Source organism: Octopus sinensis, linkage group LG28, assembly GCF_006345805.1.
Source record: "Octopus sinensis linkage group LG28, ASM634580v1, whole genome shotgun sequence".
In the NCBI taxonomy this organism is placed as follows: domain Eukaryota; kingdom Metazoa; phylum Mollusca; class Cephalopoda; order Octopoda; family Octopodidae; genus Octopus; species Octopus sinensis.
In genome coordinates this window covers 2375866-2403424 of record NC_043024.1, presented here as the reverse complement: position 1 = coordinate 2403424, position 27559 = coordinate 2375866, and the positions used below count along the sequence as shown (strand labels likewise).

The window sequence follows — 27559 nt, the reverse complement described above, 5'->3', positions numbered from 1 at the left end:
TTTCAATTTATTCTCACGTAATTTATTTTCCATAATTCTTTTTTTCTCTTCCCTCACCACAATACACGGATGTTTTTCTTCATTTTGTTTCATTACTTCATCATCATCATCATCATCGTCATTTAGCGTCCGCTTTCCATGCTAGCATGGGTTGGACAGTTCAACTGGGGTCTGGGAAGCCAGAAGGCTGCACCAGGCCCAGTCTGATCTGGCAGTGTTTCTACAGCTGGATGCCCTTCCTAACGCCAATACTTCATTCATAACAAATTGCCATCTTTACATCAACAGTGATCTTCGTCAATTTCCGAAGATGCCACGGACCACTCTGTCATCCGAGTTTACTTAGAATGTAAATTCATCTGAAACATATTCCAGACAGCAGAGTAGAGAATTGTTACTGATAATCTCATACAGAAAAAAGCATTTCTCAGTAAATCTATTGCAGGTTTATATATCCAGGATTATCTCTTCCATGGAGCATGTCCCTTGATGATGTTTCTGGTGTGATTTCTTTTACAGGGATGTCTTCTGAGATTCTGAAAAGTAGAGAAGTTTGTATAAGACACAGAAAATATTTAAAATGTCAAGATTCAACATTTTCATAACAACTGGTTCTCTGTCGGTTGTGAAGACGAGTGTTCGAGTTGATCCGATGAAGGGGACAGCCTGCTTGTGAAATCAACAAGCAAGTGGACCCTTAACGTACTTCTACAGAGATACAGTGTGATGAGGATGGCCCTTTCAATTGAAGGCACAACTCATTTTTGCTGGCACCTTGGGCAAGTGTCTTCTACTATAGCCTCGGGCCGACCAAAGCCTTGTGAGTGGATTTGGTAGACGGAAACTGAAAGAAGCCCGTCGTATATATGTATATGTATATATATATCATCATCATCGTTTAACGTCCGCTTTCCATGCTAGCATGGGTTGGACGGTTCAACTGGGGTCTCGGGAGCCCGAAGGCTGCACCAGGCCAGTCAGATCTGGCAGTGTTTCTACAGCTGGATGCCCTTCCTAACACCAACCACTCCGAGAGTGTAGTGGGTGATTTTATGTGCCACCAACACAGGTGCCAGACGAGGCTGGCGAACGGCCACGCTCGGATGGTGTTTTTTATGTGCCACCGACACAGGTACCAGACGAGGCTGGCAGACGGCCACGCTCGGATGGTGTTTTTTATGTGCCACCGACACAGGTGCCAGACGAGGCTGGCAGACGGCCACGCTCGGATGGTGTTTTTTATGTGCCACCGACACAGGTGCCAGACGAGGCTGGCATGTGTGTGTGTTTGTCCCCCCAACATCGCTTGACAACTGATGCTGGTGTGTTTACGTTCCCGTAACTTAGCGGTTCGGCAAAAGAGAGACCGATAAAATAAGTACTAGGCTTACAAAGAATAAGTCCCGGGGTCGATTTGCTCGACTAAAGGCGATGCTGCAGCATGGCCAGTCAAATGACTGAAACAAGTAAAAGAGTAAAAAGAGGTGTATACTCAGAAAAGCCGATTATAACAAAGGTCTTCAAACCCCCGCTGAATATGAATTCCCAGGAATTGTATGGAAAAGACCGATCAATAAAGTTTACTTTGGTATTATTTGGCGACATAAAATATACACATATTCATGATTACATACCACTTTGGGATCTTTTCGGTTTGACCGGCAGTTTTTTCTAGCGGTGTCATATGAAATTGTAACCCATAATTATCACCCTAGTATCGATCTATTGCATTTCGATCTGTTTTAGGGTTAGGGGTGGGGGAAGGGTATCTTTTTTTTTCTTCACAAATGTAAATAAACCCAATCTGTTTCTTAAACGAGCGACATATTCATACGGCACAGAATGTTGTTTTTTACCTCAATAGACGTCATTGATTGGTTGAAATTGCAGAAATTGAAGGAAAAAAAAACAACAAATATCTTACATATGAAATTGTCACCCATAATTATGATCCTAGTATCGATCTATTGCATTTCAATCTGTTTTAGTGTTAGGGGTGGGGGAAAGGGTATCTTTTTTTTCTTCAGAAATGTAAATAAACCCAATCTGTTTTTTAAACGAGCGATATATTCATACGGCACAGAATGTTTTTTTTTTTACCTCAATAGACGCCAGTGATTGGTTGAAATTGCAGAAATTGAAGAAAAAAAAAACAACAAATATCTTACAAACTATAGAATTTTCTCAATAAAGCCAAGAGAAAAAGATGTTTTATAAACACATTCTACCAGTATACGAAGTTTAAAAGTGTTTAGTTATGTGGAAATTATTTTTTAAATCTGCCGTTCAAAGCGAAAAGATCCCCAACTTTTAATTAAATTCTAATTATAAACACTGGAGGCTGTTTTGGAAAAAAAGCATCTGTGAAACGAATAAGTTTGGAAACCTGCTGAAATTGATTACAGTAAGCGGTCGATGAGATGATCTGCGATGGTAATAAGCGGCTTCTTTTGTATTGGTGTTCAATGTGTATCATATCTTACCTGTCGTGGTTGAAATAGATCGATATTTATTGCGAAATCACATTTTTGAATTAGATCCGACGTTGATCAAATGTCACAGAATCCGGAAGTGAAAGCTGTGTCACGTCACGTGACTTGCCCTCTCTAATTAATGAAAGCAGAAAACGTGTTGTTGTCATAACAATACTGTAAACAACTTGGAGATGTTGTTACAGCATGGCCGCGGTCCGTTGACTGAAAGATTTAAAGGAGAGAAAAAGGATTGCCATGGTTACTTGCCATCTGGATAATTCAAATGAGTTTTCGTAAATGTCGCTCCCGCCGACGTCGCCTTTTCTTCTTGGTGGTGGTGGTCGTGGTGGATTTGGCGGTGGGAGTTATCATCGTGTTCAACAATCGAGGTGGGGATAGTTGAGTACTATTTAAGAAGAGTGGTCCCGGTGCGTGCACTCGCGTGCTCGCGCATCAGCGCTAGCTAGTCGTGACTAGTCGATCCTACAACGACTACCTAGCAAAGTAAATAATACACAAAATAGATAATGTGGCGATCCTTCGGTATAGATACACGCGTGACTTTGTTTACATTTCTGAAGATAACAGAAACCCTTTTCTCCCCCCCCATCCCTACTCCCTCCCTCATATATATAAAAAAAACACTTTCTTGAAATATATCCGGTATTTACACCGGTACTTATACCGAAGTTACGTCAACAATTTTTTTTTTACACAAAGTAGGCGCAGGAGTGGCTGTGTGGTAAGTAGCTTGCTTACCAACCACATGGTTCCGGGTTCAGTCCCACTGCACGGTATCTTGGGCAAGTGTCGTCTACTATAACCTCGGGCCGACCAAAGCCTAGTGAGTGGATTTGATAGATGGAAACTGAAAGAAGCCTGTTGTATATATGTGTGTGTGTTTACGTCCCCGTTACTTAGCGGTTCGGCAAAAGAGACCGATAGAATAAGTACTGGGCTTACAAAGAATAAGTCCCGGGGTCGATTTGCTCGATTAAAGGCGGTGCTCCAGCATGGCCGCAGCCAAATGACTGAAACAAGTAAAAAAAAAATTTAAAAAAGTAAATAATTTTTTTAAAACAAAGTAAATAATACAAAAACACAAAGTAAGGATCGAGTGCGCGCTCCGGGACCACTCTTCTTAAGTAGTACCGGATAGTTGTAGTGGTGAAGGTGGTGGCAGTTGTAGTAGGCAAAGGTGGTGATGGCGATGGTTGTGGTGGTGATGGCAGTGCTAGATAATAGCGATAGTGATTGATTTGGTAGTTGTAACCAATAGGTGAGGGTGTAGTGTCGGTGTAGTGGTTGCGGTCATAGTAAACAATAGTAGTGTTGGTGATAATGCTTCTAGTTGTGGTAGTGGAGATGGCTACAAGAATTAGCTATTGTGATACAAGCAAACGTGACCTGGAGTGTACCTTTAACTAACAGCTCTTCAGCAAGTTTCTCAGCCACACCTGTACCTCAAAGCTACATTTATATTAACTTCCGATTTGCCAGCTCCTGTCAAACTGTTCAACCCACGCCAGCATGGAAAACAGACATTAAATGACGTTGATGATAATAATTGTTTATTTCTACATTTTTCTAAATGTAGTTTATTGACCAGCAGGTCAATATAGAGAGGTGATAACTATTATTGAGTGGAGGCGCGTGGCTTAGTGGTTAGAGTGCCAGCACCATGATCGTAAGATTGTGGTTTCGATTCCTGGACCGGGCAACGCGTTGTGTTCTTGAGCAAAACACTTCATTTCATGTTGCTCCAGTCCACTCAGCTGGCAAAAAGGAGTAACGCTGCGATGGACTGGCGTCCCGTCCAGCTTCGGAACACATACGCCATAGAAACAGGGAAAGTGGGCCCATGAGCCTGGCTAGGCTTTAAAAGGGCGCATTTATTTATTATTATTATTAAGGTGGCGAGCTGGCAGAATCGTTAGCACGCTGGGCGAAATGTGGTATTTCGTTTGCTATGTTTTGAGTTCAGATTCTGCTAAGGTCAACTTTGCCTTTCATCCTTTCAGGGTCAATGAATTAAGTACCAGTGAAATACTGAGGCCAATGTAATCGACTAGTTCCCTCCCCACAAAAATTTCAAGGCTTTGTGCCTTCAGTAAAAAGGATTATTATTATTGAAAGTAATATACAGTAATATAGGCGCAGGAGTGGCTGTGTGGTAAGTAGCTTGTTTACCAACCACATGGTTCCGGGTTCAGTCCCACTGCGTGGCATCTTGGGCAAGCGTCTTCTGCTATAGCCCCGGGCCGACCAATGTCTTGTAAGTGGATTTGTAAGCCTGTCGTATATATATATGTATGTATGTGTGATGCTGGTGTGTTTGCGTCCCCGTCACATAGCGGTTCGGCAAAAGAGACCGATAGAATAAGTACTGGCCTTACAAAGAATAAGTCCCGGGGTCGATTTGCTCGATTAAAGGTGGTGCTCCAGCATGGCCGCAGTCAAAATGACTGAAACAAGTAAAAGAGTAAGAGTATACATTCAATTCTTAACACACAAACCTAGAGAGAACACTTGCTAATTATTTCATTATGATGGAGTGTAATTAATTTTTTTTTGTGTTGTATGTCACTTAAAGATATTGAATAATATTTTGTGGCAGTGTTTTGGTGATGAGTCAATTTTGTAAAAAAAATAATTTAATCAACTCAGATTATATTTTAATTTTAAAAAAATATATTTTCTCAAAAATTTTTACATAAATTTCATAATTTCTTTTCGCTTCAGTTTATTGAGAATGTTTTCAAAACAATCGTCTAAATAACAGTTTCTTCCAATAAATATTAGTTCGTGTTAGGCACTGGGGGGTCGATGTAATCGACTTAATCCGTTTGTCTGTCCTTGTTTGTCTCCTCTCTGTGTTTAGCCCCTTGTGGGTAGTAAAGAAATAGGTATTTCGTCTGTCTTTATGTTCTGAGTTCAAATTCTGCCGGGTTCAACTTTGCCGTTCATCCTTTCGGAGTCGATAAATTAAGTACCAGTTTCGCACTGGAGCCAATATAAACGACTTAATCCTTTCATCTGTCCTTGTCTGTCCCCTCTGTGTTTAGCCTCTTCTGGGTAGTAAAGAAATAAAAATAGGTATTTCGTCTGCTGCTACATTCTGAGTTCAAATTCTGCCGGTCAACTTTGCCTTTCATCCTTTCGAGGTCGATAAATTAAGTATCAGTGACGCACTGGGATCGATGTAATCGACTTAATCCCTTTGTCTGTCCTTGTTTGTCTCCTCTCTGTGTTTAGCCCCTTGTGGGTAGTAAAGAAATAGGTATTTCGTCTGCCGCTACATTCTGAGTTCAAATTCCGCCGAGGTCGACTTTGCCTTTCATCCTTTCTGGGTCGATAAATAAAGTACCAGTTGCATTCTGGGGTCGATGTAATAGACTTAATCGGTTTGTCTGTCCTTGTTTGTCCCCACTCTGTATTTAGCCCCTTGTGGGTAGTAAAGAAACAGATAAATATTCTTCAGTGTACTTCTTATGTGTGTTGTGTGGGGGACTGTAACTTTAGGTTGCAAGAGAATTTCTCACGTTTCACAATCGAAAGACTTCTTCTGCTATGTATACGTTTGTGTCTGTTCAAATAATCGCCAGTGACGAACGATTTCTCACACATCTCACAGCGATAGGGTCGTTCGCCAGTGTGCCTCCGTATATGGATAACAAGACTAGAATTCTGAGTGAAAGATTTACCGCAGATTTCGCAACGAAACCGTTTCACTCCCGTGTGGATCAATTTGTGTCTACTTAAATCATCGTTTTTGATAAATGACTTTCCACAAGCTTCGCAACGATAGGGTTTTTCTCCTGTATGGATTCGTCTATGCTTTGTTAAGACACTGTTAGACACAAAGAATTTCCCACACGTTTTACAGTGGTAAGGCTTTTCCCCGGTGTGGCTACGAATGTGGGTAATAAGATTCGAATTATTACTGAAAGATTTACCACACACCTCGCAATGGTAAGGCTTTTCTCCCGTGTGAATTAACCTGTGTGCTGTTAAGTTACCATTAGCAACAAACGACTTATCGCATATTTCACAGTGAAACGGTTTCTCTCCTGTATGGCTACGTACGTGGATAACAAGGTTGGAATTCTGGAAGAAAGATTTGCCGCAGATTTTGCAATGGAACGATTTTTCTCCCGTGTGTCTACGTTTGTGTCTCCCTAAATTGCTTTCAGAGATAAAAGGTTTCCCGCAAATATCACAGTGATATATATTCCCTGCTTTGTGTAAACCTGTGTGTGCGAACAATTCCTCATCTGATGCGAATGTTTTACCACAAACATCGCAACGATATTCATCAATATTTATTTTTTCGGTAAATATTTCGCCACAAAAAGGTTTCTCACCGTTATATCTCTGTGTAATTAGACTTCCATCGTTAATAACCGTGTAATTAGAAGAATCCAAGTGATCAACGTCTCCCATGTTAATTAACCAGGAATTCTTAAAAGCTGTAGAAACGTCAGTTGCTATGATCTACAATGGTTTCAGGTACCTATACCGAAGGATCGCCTCATGGGACTTTGTTTACATGCCGTAATTAATTTAGCTAAAACTAATTACAATAGCAAGTTCGCGGTGCTGCTTGTAATATTGTCCCTTCCTTAAATTTAGGATGTAACGTAGTTTGTGATATAAGGAGATATAGAATTAGGCAGAGATAGAACACCAACAATTTAACATATAAGTCATCCCTGTGTTATCCACAATGTTACGTTTATCATAGCATGATATAATTACTGCAATTCGTAATTAAATCAGCCAAACTCAACACAATAAGGGAATGTCGGTACCTTATGTACAACGGTGATATAAATAAATGGTCCCTTTACTTAATTTCAGACATTCATAAAAGGCCCTTCGATGATATGAATTTGGTCTTTCAAGTGTATCCCAATTCTTGGTAAAGCAAAATGACCATCACCCAGCAAACTGACAATAACGTATCAACGAAAGAGCCTCAGTGTGGTCACTCGACCAGCATGAAATAACAGTCAATTCTCCTCAAACCAGACCCTTTTTGCCTTAGAAAAGAGACGTTCGACAGTGTCGTCCTTTGTATACAAAAATTAGATTGATGCGGTTGAAAATGCTTTTCATCTTAGCTCTGAGCGATCGTTGCTAATCTAATAGGAAACAACAACGTTTAACTTTTCCTGCCAACCGTTATGGAATTGGTTTTTTAGGCACCAATTCGCAGAGTGTTGCAGACGTCTCGCCAAATCGTTTTAACAACTGCATGCTTCAACCGATATGCAAATTATGGTGTCAGAAATGAAGCGACGCATGTGTATACATACATCCATCCATACACACACATACATGCATGCATACATACACACACACGCACGCATGCATACATGCATGTATACATACATACACACACACATACATATATATTCCTTTTATTTAATCCTGTGGTAAATTTTGATATCCAGCTTCTTTGCGTGTTGTATCATATTTCTTTCATCTTGTTGACTCTACCTGCTTATTTGTCACGCAGGACCAACTTCATAAGACACATCATCATCATCATCGTTTAACGTCCGTTTTCCATGCTAGCATGGGTTGGATGTGAGGTGATAATAAATCCTGTTTAAATGTTTCCTTGGTGTTATTAAATTATTATACACAGCTTTCCACAAATTAACCAATAATTGAATTCTTTATTTGGCACGAGGCCTGAAACACAGATGGGATGGTACAAGGACAAAGACAGTATACGTGGGGACATCATCATCATCGTTTAACGTCCACTTTCCATGCTAGCATGGGTTGGACGATTTGACTGAGGACTGGCGAACCAGATGGCTGCACCAGGCTCCAATCTTGATCTGGCAGAGTTTCTACAGCTGGATGCTCTTCCTAACGCCAACCACTCCGAGAGTGTAGTGGGTGCTTTTATGTGCCACCAGCACGAGGGCCAGTCAGGCAACGGTCATAGAATGAAAATGAATATATATACAACGAGGATGGACGTCCTTGCTTGAGCCCCACCCTCAAGCGTTTTTACTGTTCATTATCTGTTATATTATCAAAACAAATCTTATTTAGTCTGTAAAATAAGGACCTATTCCTCCTATTTTATCACCGGGGGCAGGGTTTCGTACCTCACCCTCTCTCCTACCAGGTGTACCTCGGTTTTACCGTATTTTTGTTACTGTTTCAAATCTTGGTATATCTATTATAATGCATTTTCTTTCAGGTGGATGCATTTTGGAAAGCTTCACTCTAGTGGTGTTTTGAAATTTATCAATAGTTTTTTCGATTGATTTACTTGTTATATAAGTCACTAAATGACCAGTTTGCAATAAAAATTAACCAATAATTCATTCCGGCAACATTGGCACATACACAGAGCACACAACAATTGGTCATTTCCAACTGAATCATTAGCATGCCAGGCAAAATGCTTAGCAGCATTTCATATGGCATTTCAAAGGCGGCGAGCTGGCAGAAACGTTAGCACACCGGGTGAAGTGCTCAGCAGTATTTCATCTGTCTTTACGTTCTGAGTTCAAATTCCGCCAAGGTCGACTTTGCATTTCATCCTTTCGGGGTCGGTTAAATAAGTACCAGTTACACACTGGGGTTGATATAATCGACTTAATCCGTTTGTCTATCCTTGTTTGTCCCCTCTGTGTGTAGTAAAGAAATAGGTATTTCGTCTGTCTTTACATTCTGAGTTCAAATTCCACCAAGGCCTTTCATCCTTTTGGGGTTGATCTAATCGACTGACCCCCTTCCCCAAAATTTCGGGCCTTGTGCCTAGAGTAGAAAAAGAATATTATAAGACTTTCCACCGAGGTCAACTTTGTCTTTCATCCTTTCGGGGTCGATAAATTAAGTACCAGTTGTCATCATTATTCAGGTCACTGCCTGGAATCGAACTTGGAATCTTGGTTTTAATAGCCTGCGCTCTTAACCACTGTGCCATATGCCCATATAAATAATGTACATAATTCCTCATCTCTTAAATATAGAACTGTAAAGCATAATTAATTCAAAACAATGTGAATAAATAAGCAATAGATTTAACAGAATAATCGGAATGCTAACGAGATATTGAGAAAGATATTTATTGTTCAGAAAATAACATTAACAAGCATAGCTTAAACATTTTAATTTAAAATGTATACAATTATTATAAAAAAATATTTCAATTTATATGTAAATTATTTGAACATTTTGTTGTAAATTTTAGAGGTAATATTTTACATAAATTTCTCATATTTCTGTTTATGAACCATCTTTTTAACAAATCATTTCAGTAATGTTTTTCACCGGTGTATATTTTACTTAAATTCAAACATTTTCAACAGAATTAATTTCCCCCTCGTTTCAAATTTATAAAGCCATTTTTTTAACTTTGTGTCTTTGAGACAAACAGTGAATGATCTTTCTCCAAGGAATATTCTTGGACAACAATACTAGAATTTAGAGAATGATGATAGCATATTCCACAGTGAAAGGGTTCTTCTGTCTGTGTTCAGCTATGAATTACAAATGAAGATTTAATTAATCCAATTATATCCCACATATTTCACTTTGATATAGATTTTATCTAATGTGTATTCCAGTCATGGGCAACCTGGAAAACTTTCTGAATGGCACCCCTAATGAAAACTGGTCTTGAATTTGTTTTAGTAGTGTGGCCCACCTTACAATGAGTTGCATCTCGTGCAGCCTGCTTCACAAAAAAGATTTCCAATGTTTGGTATATTCACTTGTCAAAGAACTCCATTAGTTCACAAATGATTTCCTAGTTCAAGATGTAAAAGACACCCAGTACACTTTGTAGAATGGTTAACAGAATTGTTAGCACACCGGGCAAAATGCTTAGCAGTATTTCGTCTGCCCTTATGTTGTGAGTTCAAATTCCGCCGAGGTCGACTTTGCCTTTCATCCTTTCGGGGTCGATTAAATAAGTACCAGTTACGCACTGGGGTCGATGTAATCGACTTAATCCGTGTGTCTGTCCTTGTTTGTCCTCTCTGTGTTTAGCCCCTTGTGGGTAGTAAAGAAATAGGTATTTCGTCTGCTGTTACGTTCTGAGTTCAAATTCCACCGAGGTCGACTTTGCCTTTCATCTTTTCGGGGTCGATTAAATAAGTACCAGTTACGCACTGGGGTTGATGTAATCGACTTAATCTGTGTGTCTGTCCTTGTTTGTCCCCTCTGTGTTTAGCCCCTTGTGGGTAGTAAAGAAATAGGTATTTCGTTTGCCGTTACATTCTGAGTTCAAATTCCACCGAGGTCGACTTTGCCTTTCATCCTTTCGGGGTCGATTAAATAAGTACCAGTTACGCACTGGGGTCGATGTAATCGACTTAATCCGTGTGTCTGTCCTTGTTTGTCCTCTCTGTGTTTAGCCCCTTGTGGGTAGTAAAGAAATAGGTTGGCGTCCAGCTGTCGAAACCATGCCAAAACAGACTGGAGCCTGGTGCAACTCTCCGGCTTACCAGCTCCAGTTAAACTGTCTTACCCGTGCTAGCATGGAAAACAGACCCTAAATGAAAATGATTTTCTTTCAAAGAACATATTTGTGGGCCTACATAATACGAATTCAAAAAGAAAGTGATTTCTGGCATTTTATGCACACATGTTCACCATTGAATATTTGTGGACACATTATAGGTTTAGATTACAAGGCGGCAAGCTGGCAGAAACGTTGGCACACCGGGTGAAATGCATAGCCGTATTTCATCTGCCCCTTGTGGATAGTAAGGAAATAGGTATTTCGTCTGTCTTTACTTCTGAGTTCAAATTCCGCCGAGGTCGACTTTGCCTTTCATCCTTTCGGGGTCGATTAAATAAGTACCAGTTACGCACTGGGGTCGATGTAATCGACTTAATCCGTGTGTCTGTCCTTGTTTGTCCTCTCTGTGTTTAGCCCCTTGTGGGTAGTAAAGAAATAGGTTGGCGTCCAGCTGTCGAAACCATGCCAAAACAGACTGGAGCCTGGTGCAACTCTCCGGCTTACCAGCTCCAGTTAAACTGTCTTACCCGTGCTAGCATGGAAAACAGACCCTAAATGAAAATGATTTTCTTTCAAAGAACATATTTGTGGGCCTACATAATACGAATTCAAAAAGAAAGTGATTTCTGGCATTTTATGCACACATGTTCACCATTGAATATTTGTGGACACATTATAGGTTTAGATTACAAGGCGGCAAGCTGGCAGAAACGTTGGCACACCGGGTGAAATGCATAGCCGTATTTCATCTGCCCCTTGTGGATAGTAAGGAAATAGGTATTTCGTCTGTCTTTACTTCTGAGTTCAAATTCCGCCGAGGTCAACTTTGCCTTTCATCCTTTCGGGGTCAATAAATTGAGACCCAGTTACACACTGGGGTCGACGTAATTGACTTAATCCGCTTGTCTGTCCTTGTTTGTCCCCACTCTGTGTTTAGCCCCTTGTGGGTAGTAAAGAAATATATAGGTTTAGATTACAAAACAGACCCATATCTTATGTCTCACATTTGAGAGGCTTCCCTCTGGTGTGCAGTCGTTCGTGTCTCTTTAAAAGACTGCTAGAAATGAAGGATTTCTCACATACTTCACAACAATAGGGTTTTTCACCCGTGTGTTTCCGTTTGTGTATGTTTAAGTCACTGTTATTAACAAAAGATTTCCCACAGACCCCACAGGCACAAGGTTTTTCCCCAGTGTGTCTACGCTTGTGGCTCATAAGATCGAAATTCCGGGAGAAGGATTTCCCACACATATCACAAAGATAGGACTTTTCCCCCATGTGTATCTGCTTGTGCACAACAAGGGAAGAATTTTTACCAAACGACTTGTCACAAATATCACAATGATAAGGTTTCTCCCCTGTGTGGATTTGATTGTGACGTTTTAAATCGTGGTTCTTAAGAAAAGCTTTCCCACAGATCTCACAGTGATATGGTTTCTCTCCAGAGTGGATTTTTCTGTGCGTTTTTAATAAACTGATCGTAAGAAATGACTTTCCACAGATATCACAGCAGAAGGGATTTTCCCCAGCATGCATCATTTTATGAACTACAAGCTGTGAATTCACATAGAACGATTTCCCACAGATATCACAATGGAAGGGTTTCTCTCCAGAGTGGATTCGTTCATGGGTCTTTAAATCACTGTTATTTACGAACGATTTACCACAGATTTCACAGCAATAAGACAATTCCCCAATGTGTCTCCGTTTGTGAACCAAAAAATTTGAATTATCAGAGAATGACTTGCCACAGATTTCGCAGTGGAATGGATTTTCCCCAGTATGAATTCGTTTGTGTCTTTGAAGATTACTATTGCTGAGAAAAGACTTGCCACACGATTCGCACTGATAAGGCTTCTCCCCACTATGGATTCGGTCATGGGTTTTTAAAACACTACTATTAACAAAAAATTTCCCACACACCTCACAACAATATAGTTTTTCCCCAGTGTGGGTACGTTTGTGGATCGTAAGCTTAGAATTCTCGATAAAATCCTTCCCGCAGATGTGCCTACGTTCATGAATGACAAATTTCAAGTTATTTATAAAAGTTTTCCCACAGATTTCACAGTGTAACAATTTCTCTCCCGTGTGAAGCCTTTTGTGAATCGCCAAACTACTACTGGACACGAAACACTTCCCGCAAACATCACAACTCCACGGTTTCTCTCCCGTATGACTACGAATATGGACAACAAGTTTCGAATTATAAAGAAAAGATTTCCCGCAGATTTCACACTGAAATGGTTTCTCACCTGTATGAATCACTTTATGCTTTGACAAAGCAGTATTAGACACAAAATATTTCCCGCAGATATCACACTTGAAGGGTTTTTCTCCCGTGTGACCCCGTTCGTGGACAACAAGTTTCGAATTACTAATATAAGATTTGCCGCATATTTCACACCGAAACCGCCTCTCACCTGTATGAATCGTTCTATGCCGTGACAAAATAGTATTAGAAACGAAATATTTCCCGCATATATCACACTTGAAGGGTCTTTCTCCCGTGTGACCCCGTACGTGGACAACAAGGCTGGCATTCTGTGTGTAATATTTCCCGCATATTTCACATTGGAATGGTTTCTCCTTTTTATGGATGTCCTTGTGTATGATTAATTCATGCTCTGAAATATATTTTTCCTTACGAATGCCACAGCTATATTCAGTAATATTTCTCTGTATCGATCTCTGATCAGTGGACTCTTCATTGAATAAAACTTTCTCACCTTTGACTGTCCGTGAAACGGAATTTACATCGTTTGAAGATCCCAAGGATTAACATCGTCCATATTTAAAGATCAGGAATTCTTAAAAGCTGCAGAAAACTTTGTTAATATTAATCTGAAAAGATTCGGTTTCCTGGGACTGTTTTTACATCAATTTAGGAAATTTGCTCAACTAATTACAATAGCAGGTTGGCGGTGTCGCTAATATTTTCCCCTCGCTATGATTATTCCGGTGTTATAAGCTAAAAGTCCCTGACATAATTTCATCGATTCATATACAGTTCCAATTCGATCTGATTGATTCTTCGGTTTTAGCCAGTCTGCTATTAGTTCTGATGAGTGATGAGAAGGACTCTGGGCGTAACTTCGGTATAAGTACCGGATACATTTCAAGAAAGTGTATTTTTTAATATATGGGGGGTTAGGGGTGGGAGAAATGTAAAAAAAGTCACGCCGAACTCTTATTAAAAAAAAAAAAAAACTTGATGAATATCGGTGTTACATCTTGAAAGCAACGAGAAAGATGTTTTTGATATTCGAAAACAAAAAAACTTCGCCTGGCAAAAAAGAAACTGACCACACAAAATTCAAGAAGTCTTTGGACAAATTCCTTCAAACAGTCCAGGACAAACCACCCACACCCGGATATGTCTCCGCAAACAATAACTCTCTCACGTTAAGTTGACAGTATACAATCACTCTATCGCTCAACCACCGTACATATGTCTATGAGATATTTAGAAATTTTATATATCTGATATAAATTTAGACTTACAAGGAAAAACCTCTCAGGTTTCACATTTTAAAGCCTTCCCACCAGACTGTATGCATCCATGTCTCTTTAAAAGGCTAGAAATAAAAGAATACCCACAGACTTCACATTGAAACAGTTTTACTCCCGTGTGTTTCTTTTTGTGCATGTTTAAGTCACTGTTATTAACAAAAGATTTCCCACAGACCCCACAGGCACAAGGTTTCTCCCCACTGTGTCTACGCTTGTGGCTCATAAGACTGAAATTCCGGGAGAAAGATTTCCCACACATATCACAATGGTAAGGATTCTCCCCCGTATGAGTTCGATTGTGACGTTTTAAATCGTGTTTTTGAGGAAAAGCTTTCCCACAGATCTCACAGTGATAAGGTTTCTCCCCACTGTGAATTTTTTTGTGGTCTTTTAACAAGCTATTAGTCAGAAAAGAGTTCCCACAAATATCACAAGAATAAGGATTTTCCCCAACGTGCATCATTTTATGAACGACAAGCTCTGAATTCACATAGAACAATTTCCCACAGATATCACAGGTGCAAGGTTTTGCCCCAGTGTGTCTACGCTTGTGGCTCATAAGATAGAAATTCCGGGAGAAAGATCTCCCACAGATATCACAATGGAACGGTTTCTCTCCAGTATGGATTCGTTCATGGGCCTTTAAATCACTGTTACTTACAAACGACTTGCCACAGATTTCACAATGATGTGGTAATTCCCCCGTGTGTCTAAGTTTGTGAACTCCGAGATTAGAATTATCAGAGAACGATTTTCCACATATGTCACAGTGAAACGGTTTTTCTCCCGTATGGATCCTACCGTGCGTTTTCAATTTACTGCTACAGAGAAAAGTCTTGCCGCAAATTTCACAACTGAACGGTTTTTCACCACTATGAATTCCTTCATGAGTTTTTAAATCACTGTAATTTACATAAGATTTTCCACATACTTCGCACACGTACGGTTTTTCTCCGGAGTGCCTACGTTGATGGCTCTTAAGCTTAGAATTCTCAACAAAATCCTTCCCGCAGATTTCACAACGAAACGGTTTCTCTCCCGTGTGCCTACGTCCATGAATGACAAGTTTAGAATTATTTAGAAAAGTTTTCCCGCAGATTTCACAGCGTAACAATTTCTCTCCTGTGTGAAGCCTTTTGTGAATCGCCAAACTACTACTGGACACGAAACACTTCCCGCAAACATCACAACTCCACGGTTTCTCTCCCGTATGACTACGTATATGGACAACAAGTTTCGAATTATAAAGAAAAGATTTCCCGCAGATTTCACACTGAAATGGTTTCTCACCTGTATGAATCGCTTTATGCTTTGACAAAGCAGTATTAGACACAAAATATTTCCCGCAGATATCACACTTGAAGGGTCTTTCTCCCGTGTGACCCCGTACGTGGATAACAAGTTTCGAATTACTAATATAAGATTTGCCGCATATTTCACACCGAAACCGCCTCTCACCTGTATGAATCGTTCTATGCCTTGACAAAATAGTAGTAGAAACGAAATATTGCCCGCAGATATCACACTTGAAGGGTCTTTCTCCCGTGTGACCCCGTACGTGGACAACAAGGCTGGCATTCTGTGTGTAATATTTCCCGCATATTTCACATTGGAATGGTTTCTCCTTTTTATGGATGTCCTTGTGTATGATTAATTCATGCTCTGAAATATATTTTTCCTTACGAATGCCACAGCTATATTCAGTAATATTTCTCTGTATCGATCTCTGATCAGTGGACTCTTCATTGAATAAAACTTTCTCACCTTTGACTGTCCGTGAAACGGAATTTACATCGTTTGAAGATCCCAAAGGATTAACATCGTCCATATTTAAAGATCAGGAATTCTTAAAAGCTGCAGAAAACTTTGTTAATATTAATCTGAAAAGATTCGGTTTCCTGGGACTGTTTTTACATCAATTTAGGAAATTTGCTCAACTAATTACAATAGCAGGTTGGCGGTGTCGCTAATATTTTCCCCTCGCTATAATTATTCCGGTGTTATAAGTTAAAAGTTCCTGACATAATTCGATCTGTTTGATTCTTCGGTTTTAGCCAGTCTGCTATTAGTTCCAATGAGTGATGAGAAGAACTCTGGGCGTAACATCGGTATAAGTACCGGATACATTTCAAGAAAGTGTTTTTTTTTAATATATGGGGGGTTAGGGGTGGGAGAAAAGGGTTTCTCTTATCTTCAGAAATGTAAAAAATGTCACGTGTGTACCTATACCGAAGGATCGCCGAACTCTGATTAAAAAAAAAACCTGATGAATATCGGTGTTACATCTTGAAAGCAACGAGAAAGAAGATGTTTTTGATATTCGAAAACAAAAAAAATTTGCCTGGCAGATGCAGGGGTTGAATTCTGCTTCAAGCATCGCATATAACCCAGAAAAAAGACCCTTAAATGTGTTTACGGGGAGAACGATATTGAAAAACATAACGTCAGTGACAAATAAAGGTGGTCGTGAGATATGCTAAAAATAACAGCTAGTCCTTAAATCACACAATTGTTTTTAGGGTTCTGAATATGAATTCCCATGTGTAAAAAAAAATTTCTGAAAATTCCCAAAAAATAAATAATGAAGGGTTCATCAGCAGCAGAGGGTTGTCACATCCCCCTGCCAAAAATAGAAATTAATGAAAGAGAGGATACTAGAAAAGAACCTCGAGGGGTAGTAGCAAAACAGTTCTACAGGGAAGAGAGAAGAGAGAAAGAAGCGGTGACATCTTCATCGTTTTAACATCCACTTTTCCATGCTTGCATGGGTTAGAAAGAGTTTATTGAAGTAATAAAAATAATAATAATGAAATTATTGTATACAGTGCTCAGGTGCACCACAACTTGTCAGAAAGTGCATATAAAGTACATGCAGTAATGTAGAAATGTCTGGAAAGCGAACAATATATGAGTCAGATACATGCTTGCGTGTGTATGGAGAGGAGGAGAAAATCAGGTGTAGTGTTGGCGAATCTCAGGAAGCATGGAAGTTTTGAAGGATGCAGTGCTCCGACAACTAACAACTGATGTCGGCAGTTTGTTCCATGCTTCAGCAACTTTCAGCATGAAAAAATGTTTCCTGAAGTCATGGGAGCTGTGCTGTTTTCTTACTTTCTAAATATGTCCACGGGTGTTAGACGGGTGGAGTTTGAAGAGGTGCTCAGTGTTATTGTTTGTGCGATGGTTGATAATTTTATGGGTGTCTGCCAAGTCAGCTGCCAGACGTCGGAGTTTCAGTGTGTCCATGCCCTGGGAAATAAGGCATTCAGGATGTGGCAAATGCCTGATGGAGGGTATTCTTTTGGTTGCACGTCGCTGAACAGCTTCCAGACGATTGATTTTCTTTGGCCAGATGCTCTTCCTGTCACCAACACTTACCTGTTTTCAAGCAGGCTGATATTTTTCAAAAGCAAAACCTGATTTTTTTTTGCATAATACTGGAAATGAATGATATTCATTTATAACAATCAAGTGATGCCAAGACAAGGGGACACAAACATACCGACACACATATAAATATTCTTTTACTCTTTTATTTGTTTCAGTCATTTGACTGCAGCCATGCTGGAGCACTGCCTCTAGTCAAACAAATCAACCCCAGGACTTATTCTTTGTAAGCCTAGTACTTATTCAATCAGTCTCTTTTGCCAAACCACTAAGTTTCAGGGATGTAAACACACCAACATTGGTTGTCAAGTGATGGTTTGGAGGACAAATACAGACACACAAACGTATACATACATACATATATATATCATGATCATCATCGTTGTCATTTAACGTCCACTTTCCATGCTGGCATGGGTTGGATGGTTTGACTGAGGGCTGGCAAGCCAGAAGGCTGTACTAGGCTCTAATCTTGATCTGGCAAGGTTTCTACAGATGGATGCCCTTCCCAATGCCAACCACTCCGAGAGTGTAGTGGGTGCATTTTATTTGCACAAGCATGGGAGCCAGTCAGGTGACACTGCTAATGACCCATGCTTAAATGGTGCTTTTTACGTGCCACCAGCACGGACTGGTTATGCTGCACTGGCATAGGCCACGGTTACGGACTCGCTTGTCTTCTCAAGCACAGCATATCCAAAGGTCTTTGTCGCTCATCATTGCCTTCATGATGCCCAATGTCCAAAAGTTGTGCTTCATCACCTCATCCCAGGTGTGTGTATTTGTGTCTGTGTTGGTCCCCCCAACATCGCTTGACAACCAATGCTGGTGTGTTTACGCCTCCGTCACTTAGCAGTTCGGTAAAAGAAACCAATAGAATAAGTACTAGGCTTACAAAGAATAAGACCTGGGGTCGATTTGCTCGACTAAAGGTGGTGCTCCAGCATGGCCACAGTCAAACGACTGAAACAAGTAAAAGAGTTAAGATTTCTCTGAAATGAGACTACATTTCTATATTAAAAGATGAGAATACAATGAGAGTGATTTCCAAAATATTACACAAAGATTAACTCTTTCAAATTCAGATTACCCTGTCAAAATGTAAAGCTTGTTTATTCAAATTGTTTTGAATTAATCATGGATTATCTCATAGCTTTCACATTTTGATGATGGGATTATTTATTTTTAGAATGACATTGTAGGGTAGGTGTGAAAGGCTAGATCTAGCCAGTTTGAAATCAAAACAGAAATATTATTTTGGCCGGTTCAAATGCTAAAGGAATAAATGGTCTCCAATGTTTACTTGGTACTGGACAATAAATTTAGAATGGTTGTATACTGTCAACTTAACGTGACAGTCCTGTAAGGGAATTACACCACCTTTGTTTAGCCCTAGGAATCATCGATTGCTTCCGTTGAAACAGCGGTGGTGTAATTCCCTTACAGGACTGTCACGTTAAGTTGACAGTATACAATCACTCTATCGCTCAACCACCGTACATATGTCTATGAGATATTTAGAAATTTTATATTTCTGATATAAATTTAGACTTACAAGGAAAAACCTCTCAGGTTTCACATTTTAAAGCCTTCCCACCAGAGTGTATGCGTCCATGTCTCTTTAAAAGACTGCTGGTAATAAAAGATTTCCCACAGATTTCACAGTGAAACAGTTTTTCTCCCGTGTGTTTCCGTTTGTGAATGTTTAAGTCACTGTTATTAACAAAAGATTTCCCACAGACCCCACAGGCGCAAGGTTTTTCCCCAGTGTGTCTACGCTTGTGGCTCATAAGATCGAAATTCCGGGAGAAGGATTTCCCACACATATCACAAAGATACGATTTTTCCCCCGTGTGTATCTGCTTGTGCACAACAAGGGAAGAATTTTTACAGAACGACTTGTCACAAATATCACAATGGTAAGGTTTCTCCCCTGTGTGGATTTGATTGTGGCGTTTTAAATCGTGGTTTTTAAGAAAAGCTTTCCCACAGATCTCACAATGATATGGTTTCTCCCCACTGTGAATTTTTTTGTGGGCTTTTAACAAGCTATTAGTCAGAAAAGATTTCCCACAAATATCACAAGAATAAGGATTTTCCCCAGCATGCATCATTTTATGAACTACAAGCTGTGAATTCACATAGAACGATTTCCCACAGATATCACAATGGAAGGGTTTCTCTCCAGTGTGGATTCGTTCATGGGTCTTTAAATCACTGTTACTTACAAACGACTTGCCACAGATTTCACAATGATGTGGTAATTCCCCGGTGTGTCTACGTTTGTGAACTACGAGATTAGAATTATCAGAGAACGATTTTCCACATATGTCACAGTGAAAGGGGTTTTCTCCCGTATGGATCCTACCGTGTCTTTTTAAATTACTGCTATAGAGAAAGGACTTGCCGCAAATTTCACAACTGAACGGTTTTTCACCACTATGGATTCGCTCATGAGTTTTTAAATCACTGTTATTTACATAAGATTTTCCACATACTTCGCACACGTACGGTTTTTCTCCGGAGTGCCTACGTTGATGGATCGTAAGCTTAGAATTCTCAATAAAATCCTTCCCGCAGATTTCACAGCGAAACGGTTTCTCTCCCGTGTGTCGACGTTCATGAATGACAAGTTTCAAGTTATTTATAAAAGTTTTCTCGCAGATTTCACAGCGTAACAATTTCTCTCCCGTGTGAAGCCTTTTGTGAATCGCCAAACTACTATTGGACACGAAACACTTCCCGCAAACATCACAACTGCACGGTTTCTCTCCCGTATGACTTCGAATATGAATAACAAGTTTCGAATTATTAATAAAAGATTTCCCGCATATTTCACACTGAAATGGTCTCTCACCTGTATGAATCGTTCTATGCCGTGACAAGATAATATTAGAAACGAAATACTTCCCACATATATCACACTTGAAGGGTTTTTCTCCTGTATGGCTCCGTACGTGGATAACAAGGCTGGCATTCTGGGTGAAAGATTTGCCGCATATTTCACACTGGAATGGTTTTTCTCCCGTGTGTATTCGCTTGTGAATTGCAAGATGAGAATTATTTACGAATGATTTGCCGCACATTCCACAAGGAAACGGTTTCTCTCCCGTATGTGTCCTTCTGTGGGTTGTCAGAAAAACGTTCGATGGGAAAGATTTTCCGCATATTTCGCAGTGGAATGGTTTCTCTGTCTTGTGGATTTCTTTGTGGGATAATAATTCAGGTTCCGACGGGAATATTTTACTACAAATCTCACAGCTTTGTCCAGGAATATTGCCATGAAAGGATTTTTGGTCAGCAAAGGTTCCACTCTGTAAATTCTGCTCCTCGAAGACAATTACGTTGGAAGTGTCCAAGACTTTAACGTCTTCCATAATTAATCAACCAGGAATTCGTAAAAGCTCTGCGATTATAATCTATAACGGTCCAGTTCCTCGGCTTAGATGTAATCAGACAATGTTTACATGATCCAATTAACTCACCTGAGGTAATTACAAAGCTACTGATGACGGCGGTGTCGTTCATATATTTTCCCCTTACCTCAATAATTCCGGTGACAAAATCGAAAGATGTCTAACATAATTTAAAACATTCTGAAATGCTAGAAAATTTCTTCGCATTGTTCTGTATTTTGTGTTGGCAACTGACTATGCCCGATCAATAATATATATATATATATATATATATTATATATATATATATATATATATATATATATATATATATATATATATATATATACATTTGCACCCTTTTTAAAGCCTAGCCAGGTTCATGGGCCCCGTTTTCCCGGTTTCTATGGCGTATGTGTTCCCCAACAGGACGGGATGCCAGTCCATCGCAACGTTACTCATTTTTGCCAGCTGAATGGACTGGAGCAACGTGAAATGAAGTGTTTTGCTCAAGAACACAACGTGTCGCCCGGTCCAGGAATCGAAACCACAATCTAACGATCATGATGCTGACATCCTAACCACTAAGCCACGCGCCTCCACACACACACACACACACATATTATCAGGCTCTCACACATTCTGATAATATAAATATAGAACTAGTTGCCAGACAGACCTGGAGTAGAGAAGGCATATCGTTGATGAGGTTGTATATGTTGACAAAAGGACTCAACTTATTGATTAGATATCTAATTAAATGGTTAACTAGTTGACTAATTATAACAAAAGAAGTGAAATAGATGCAGTGCATGTGTTTTTTTTGGTGCAAGGACCGTCCCAAGATACAACAAAATACATTTATGGCATATGTATTCAGATAAGTATAAAAGGTGATACATGGTTATTGGTATACAAATGTATTATTTGCATATGTATGTAATTCTTTTTTTTTTTTCAGTTTAAATGACATACAAGCCGAGACAGAATTGTAAATTCTACCAGGTCAGCATTATCGAACACAACTATAGTTTGAGCTATAAGACTAAACTTTTCCATGTATTAATTTTGCTCACTTGTGTGAAATTTGAGAGTGATTTGACTGTTATTTCTAGCAAGTCGAATCACAACTTAAGAGTTCCTTCGTTGATACGTATGAGATATTTTTCTGAATGTTGTATTTTAGATTCACAATGGATTAGACCAGTGCTTTTCAAACTTTTTGCTGGAGCGGAACCCCAAGGAAACATTCCACTGGCTCGAGGAACCCCTGTGCAATAATTTAATAGTCTTATGCACACATATCTGCACAGGAGAATTAAAAATTACTGTCGATTTTAGCAGTTTTGTAACTTCTTGCGGAACCCCTGGACTGTACTGGCGGAACCCTAAGGTTCCGAGGAACCCTGGTTGAAAACCACTGGATTTTTTATTTTGAAGCACTCCGTCGGTTACGACGATGAGGGTTCCGGTTGATCCGAATCAACGGAACAGCCTGCTCGTGAAATTAACGTGTAAGTGGCTGAGCACTCCGCAGACACGTGGACCCTTACCGTAGTTCTCGGGGATATTCTGCGTGACACAGAGAGTGACAAGGCCAGCCCCTTGAAATACAGGTACAACAGAAACAGGAAGTAAGAGTGAGAGAAAGTTGTGGTGAAAGAGTACAGCAGGGATCACCACCATCCCCTGCCGGAGCCTCGTGGAGCTTTTAGGTGTTTTCGCTCAATAAACACTCACAACGCCCGGTCTGGGAATCGAAACCGCTGCCCTAACCACTGGGCCATTGCGCCTCCACCACTGGATTAGACACAAAGGAAAGGAGAAACTGAATGTGATGCTGGATGTAATAAATTGTATGAGGGACAGTTTTCTTTCGTCACCGGTTTATTTGCGGTTTGGGAAAGTTTTCCAACGTCGCGAAATTGTTTTCTTCGGAATTAATTTAATTTATTTCATGTTAGGAAAATCGGATTACTCAGAAAGATCGAACCATAATGGATTATAGATACTGACATTTCTTAGCTGTTACGGATTTCCGATCAGTGAAAATGGAAGGCGTTAACCATTTGGACCCTTCTGGGAAGACGATTGTTAAAGATGTGGAATCAGTGATGCTGGCATCCAACGGGGAGAAGCCTTTGTGTGGTGAAAATGTCGTTGAACAGAAGTCAATACAGGGGAATATTACTGAATACAGATGTGAGGTTTGTAGGAAAACCTTTTCTTCGCAACACGAAGTCTCCATACACAAAGAAATTCACGAGAAGAAGAAGAAGGTAAAACCATATCAGTGTGAAATTTGTGGCAGATCATTCAAGCAGAATTCTCACCTTGTCGTTCACAAAAGGATTCATACCGGGGAAAAGCCTTTCGGCTGTGAAATCTGCGGGAAAACATTCATTAAGAAATTGAACCTTGTCATTCACCTCCGGAGCCATACCGGCGAAAAACCGTTCCACTGTAGAACATGTAGGAAATCTTTCGTCTCCAAGAGTAATTTAGCAAGGCATGAACGGATACACTCTGAAGGAAATCCGTTAAACTGTGAAATATGTGGGATATCTTTTCATCATATTAGTGATTTAAATACGCATAAAGGAAAACACGATGGAGAAGAACCATTTCACTGTGAAATATGTGAGAAGCCTTTCGTCTCGAATAATCATTTGATACGGCACCGAAGGGTACATACGGGAGAAAAACCTTCTTCTTGTGATGTTTGTGGGAAATCTTTTCTCGATAGGAGTAATTTAACAACTCATAAATTAATACACAGCGGGGAGAAACGGTTTCAGTGTAAAATGTGTGGGAAATCTTTCACCCAAAATAATCATCTTGTCGTTCATAAGAGAAGGCATACGGGAGAAAAGCCCTATCACTGCGAAACCTGTGGGAAGGCCTTTGTGTCTAACAGTGATTTAAAAACACATAAAATTACGCATACGGGAGAAAGACGTTTCCGTTGCGAAACGTGTGGAAAATGTTTTACTCAGAAGTCCAGCCTCGTCGTTCACAGAAAAATCCACACGGGGGAAAAGCTGTTTCGTTGTGAAGTGTGCGGAAAGTCTTTCATTAATAATTTTAATTTTGTTATCCACGTACGTAGTCACACCGGAGAAAGACCATTCCGTTGTGAAACTTGCGGAAAGTCATTTGTGTGTAAAAGTAAGTTAGTAACACACATAAGGACTCACACGGGGGAAAAACCGTTTCACTGTGAAATCTGTGGGAAATTTTTTCTTGATAGTAGTAACCTGACGATACACATAAGGATACATACTGGGGAAAAGCCTTATCGTTGTAAGACTTGTGGGAAGTCATTTCTTAATAGTAGTAATCTGACTACCCACAAAAGAATTCACTCTGGAGAGAAACCTTTTCAGTGTGAAATTTGTGGAAAATCTTTCCGTGATAGCCGTAATTTAACACCTCACAAAAGAACACATTTGAGGAAAAAAGTTTAGCTGAAATTTGTGGAAAATCTTTTTTGTGGCAGCTCTGACTTAACAAGTCACAAAAGAACACACTTGAAAAAAAAAATTGTTAAACTAAGAAATTTGTGGAAAATCTTTTCAAATCAGCTGTAACTTAACATTTTACAAAATAACACTTGTGAAAAAAAAAAGTTTAACTAACAAATTTGTGGAAAATCTTTTTGTGACAGCTGTAACTTAATACTTCACAAAAGAACACACTTAAAAAAAGAAGTTTAACTGTGAAATTTGTGGGAAAACTTTGACTCTGAAATCCTATTTTGTAGTTTACAAAAAAGAAATTAAAAATACATACTAAGAAAACCTCTATCACTGTGAAATATGTTGGAAATCTTCCCATGATACCTGTAATATAACATCTCACCAAAGAATCATCATCAACATCGTTTAACGTCTGCTTTCCATGCTAGCATGGGTTGGACGATTTGACTGAGGACTGGTGAACCAGATGGCTGCACCAGGCTCCAGTCTTGATTTGGCAGAGTTTCTACAGCTGGATGCCCTTCCTAATGCCAACCACTCTGAGAGTGTAGTGGGTGCTTTTACGTGTCGCCGGCACAGGATTATTATACATAAACATTAGCATCTCTAACCCTATACACACACACACACATACACATCATCATCTTCATCATCGTTTAACGTCTGCTTTCAATGCTGGCATGGGTTGGACGATTTTGACTGAGTACTGGTGAACCAGATGGCTGCACCAGGCTCCAGTCTTGATTTGGCAGAGTTTCTACAGCTGGATGCCAACCACTCCGAGAGTGTAGTGGGTGCTTTTATGTGCTACTGGCACTCTTAGAGTGGTTGGCGTTAGGAAGGGCATTCTGCTGCAGAAACACTGCCAAATCAAGACTGGAGCCTGGTGCAGCCATCTGGTTCGCCAGTCCTCAGTCAAATCGTCCAACCCATGCTAGCATGGAAAGCAGACGTTAAACGATGATGATGATACAACACATAAATGCAAGTTTCAATTAAATAAATAAATTAAACCACAATCCAATGCTTTTCCATTGTTTTACTTTGATGTCATTCACATTCCTGTTTCATCTGCTACACATCCTGCTACAGGGCTAACAGAGCAAAATGCCTTTGTTACGAGCAAAAGTAATAGTGCCCTAAACTTTCTCCACCCCATTCTTACTCTGGCAATTATACTTTTAAAACATCCTGTTCATAAGATCCCCAAGTAAATAAAAACTCAACTATATCAAAGAAGCAAACCTGGGCACCAAACCATTAATCGTTAAATTAATGAAGTTCACATATTCGTTAATGATTTAACTTTTAAGTTAACTTAGGAAATCATTATTGGACTAATTAACTTCTGTTACATTTAATTTCCGTTAACTTCAATTCAATTAAAGTTAATGGATTTTATAGTTTTGTCACTTTTTAACCCTTTAGTGTTCTGATTATTCAATCAAACATAATGCCTATTGATTCCCATTGATTTGAATTAATCATGCATTATCTCATATCTTCAAGATCTTGATGGTGTAATTACTTAATGTAGAATAACATTGTAGGGTAGGTGTGAGGGCCTGGATCTGGTCAGTTTGAACAGAAAACAGATTAGCTATTTTAGCCGGTTTAAATACTAAAGGGTTAAAGGTGTTTTTAGAGCAAAAACTGATTTCTTGTTTCTCTAGAATAAAAATTAATGCTAACAGTTTATTGATAACTTCCATTACATTAGGAAATGATTAACTGATTAATCGTTAACTTTTTGGTTAACAGATTATAAATTAACAAAGTTAACTTTTCAATTAATGATGCTCACCTTTGCTAAGGGGCCTTCTAAGTATTTGAAAGGATCTACTTCCCATACACTCTTACTGCTTCTGTGCATTTATATCTAAAGCCTAACTCCTCCATTAGCTTAACTCGGTTTCCACTACACATTTTGTACTTATGTAATTCATACTGAGTATAGTCTTCCATAGACTTGCAGGGCAAGTTTCTGTGGCACGTATATTCCTCCCTGGACAGGATGCCAGACCATTGCAGGATTATTCATTTTTGCCAGCTGAGTGGACTGGAGCAACGTGAAATGAAGTGGTTTGCTCAAGAACACAACGCGTCGCCTGGTCCAGGAATTGAAACAACAATCTTATGAACCTGAGTCCAACACCCCTAACTAATAATCCACATGCCTCACTACACTGAGTACACCAAAGGCAATTTCTCCATATTCTTTTTCTGCTTACTCAACACAGCCGTTTCCCCGTTGTTATCAAGTGTTCTGTCTTCTTTCCTCCTCACTGAAATTATAGTTTCTGCTTGTTTCTGAGTTTTACTTCCATGTCTGATTTTTTTTTCTCTAATTAGAATACAAATTTAATTATAAGAACCAGGTTATCAGCATACAGGTGTTATCATAGACAGTTGGTCTTAAACTCTCCTGTTATATCCTGAAGGACCGGGTGCAGTTCCAGGAATTTTTCAAAGAGAGGGAACAAGGTCAGATCATCATCATTGTTCGACCGTGGTCGAGACAATGGAATTTACTATGTTACACCAGACTTCACGGTCCATCATAGCATTACGGAGGTCCTGTTGCTGGATGCCTGTATCCCTGGAGATTACACTTGGGTAGGAGAGTGTGCGCCCTCTGGTATTGTGAGTAGATGGCTTCCAGAGGAGAAGAGGAGAAATTGCCTCGTTTTCAGCTCTACAACAATGTCCAGCAAACTGGACTCTTCTACCTTTCACGAGAGATGATACAGGTGGTAGTTTCCCATATATTTGTATATATATATATATAGGTCATAAGGGAATACACTTCCAGGA

The 27559-nt window shown here is 39.6% G+C and overlaps 4 protein-coding genes and 1 long non-coding RNA gene across 9 annotated transcripts; 1 reads left to right on the top strand and 4 right to left on the bottom strand.

Annotated features, from left to right (window-relative positions):
* Positions 1–245: 245 nt before the first annotated feature.
* On the bottom strand, positions 246–2671 carry LOC118768286. Its single transcript, XR_005004117.1, has 2 exons — positions 2484–2671; positions 246–536 (listed from the first exon to the last, which is right to left on the bottom strand). It is a non-coding gene; the product is annotated as an uncharacterized LOC118768286 (long non-coding RNA).
* A 3292-nt stretch (positions 2672–5963) lies between these two features.
* On the bottom strand, positions 5964–6917 carry LOC115225565 (zinc finger protein 525-like). The gene has a single exon (XM_029796490.1). The coding sequence runs from the start codon at positions 6915–6917 to the stop codon at positions 5964–5966; it is 954 nt and encodes a 317-aa protein (XP_029652350.1).
* Positions 6918–11399: 4482 nt separating this feature from the next.
* Positions 11400–16506, bottom strand: LOC115225564 (zinc finger protein 62-like). Of its 2 annotated transcripts, XM_036514425.1 has the most exons (3): positions 15500–16506; positions 11954–12978; positions 11400–11672 (listed from the first exon to the last, which is right to left on the bottom strand). In XM_036514425.1, the coding sequence occupies exons 1-2, from the start codon at positions 16310–16312 to the stop codon at positions 11965–11967; spliced, it is 1827 nt and encodes a 608-aa protein (XP_036370318.1). In that variant the 5' UTR covers positions 16313–16506; the 3' UTR covers positions 11400–11672; positions 11954–11964. The 2 variants fall into 2 exon arrangements, with proteins under 2 accessions (XP_036370318.1, XP_036370317.1); XM_036514424.1 differs by lacking the exon at positions 11400–11672 and having other exon boundaries at positions 11819–12978.
* Positions 16507–18754: 2248 nt separating this feature from the next.
* LOC115225563 (zinc finger protein 62 homolog) lies at positions 18755–21536 on the bottom strand. Of its 3 annotated transcripts, XM_036514428.1 has the most exons (3): positions 21214–21536; positions 19417–21180; positions 18755–19193 (listed from the first exon to the last, which is right to left on the bottom strand). In XM_036514428.1, the coding sequence occupies exons 1-2, from the start codon at positions 21246–21248 to the stop codon at positions 19440–19442; spliced, it is 1776 nt and encodes a 591-aa protein (XP_036370321.1). In that variant the 5' UTR covers positions 21249–21536; the 3' UTR covers positions 18755–19193; positions 19417–19439. The 3 variants fall into 3 exon arrangements, with proteins under 3 accessions (XP_036370321.1, XP_036370320.1, XP_036370319.1); XM_036514427.1 differs by having other exon boundaries at positions 18755–19186; positions 19410–21536; XM_036514426.1 differs by having other exon boundaries at positions 19417–21535.
* Positions 21537–23108: 1572 nt separating this feature from the next.
* LOC115225562 (zinc finger protein 665-like) lies at positions 23109–25457 on the top strand. Of its 2 annotated transcripts, none has more exons than XM_036514431.1 (2): positions 23109–24738; positions 24908–25457. In XM_036514431.1, the coding sequence occupies exon 1, from the start codon at positions 23318–23320 to the stop codon at positions 24731–24733; it is 1416 nt and encodes a 471-aa protein (XP_036370324.1). In that variant the 5' UTR covers positions 23109–23317; the 3' UTR covers positions 24734–24738; positions 24908–25457. The 2 variants fall into 2 exon arrangements, 1 of the variants encoding a protein (XP_036370324.1); XR_005004107.1 differs by having other exon boundaries at positions 23111–24793; positions 24881–25457.
* Positions 25458–27559: the final 2102 nt, after the last annotated feature.

Excerpts from the sequence above, each read along its gene's own strand:
- LOC115225565 (XM_029796490.1), bottom strand. The coding sequence starts at position 6,917 with ATGGGAGACGTTGATCACTTGGATTCTTCTAATTACACGGTTATTAAC.
- LOC115225564 (XM_036514425.1), bottom strand. The coding sequence starts at position 16,312 with ATGGACGATGTTAATCCTTTGGGATCTTCAAACGATGTAAATTCCGTT. Across the intron at positions 12,979-15,499 it reads AGAAACCGTTTCGTTGTGAA|ATCTGCGGGAAGGATTTTAT; the intron begins ATCTGCGGGAAG and ends GAACGTAGGCAC.
- LOC115225563 (XM_036514427.1), bottom strand. The coding sequence starts at position 21,248 with ATGGAAGACGTTAAAGTCTTGGACACTTCCAACGTAATTGTCTTCGAG.
- LOC115225562 (XM_036514431.1), top strand. The coding sequence starts at position 23,318 with ATGGAAGGCGTTAACCATTTGGACCCTTCTGGGAAGACGATTGTTAAA.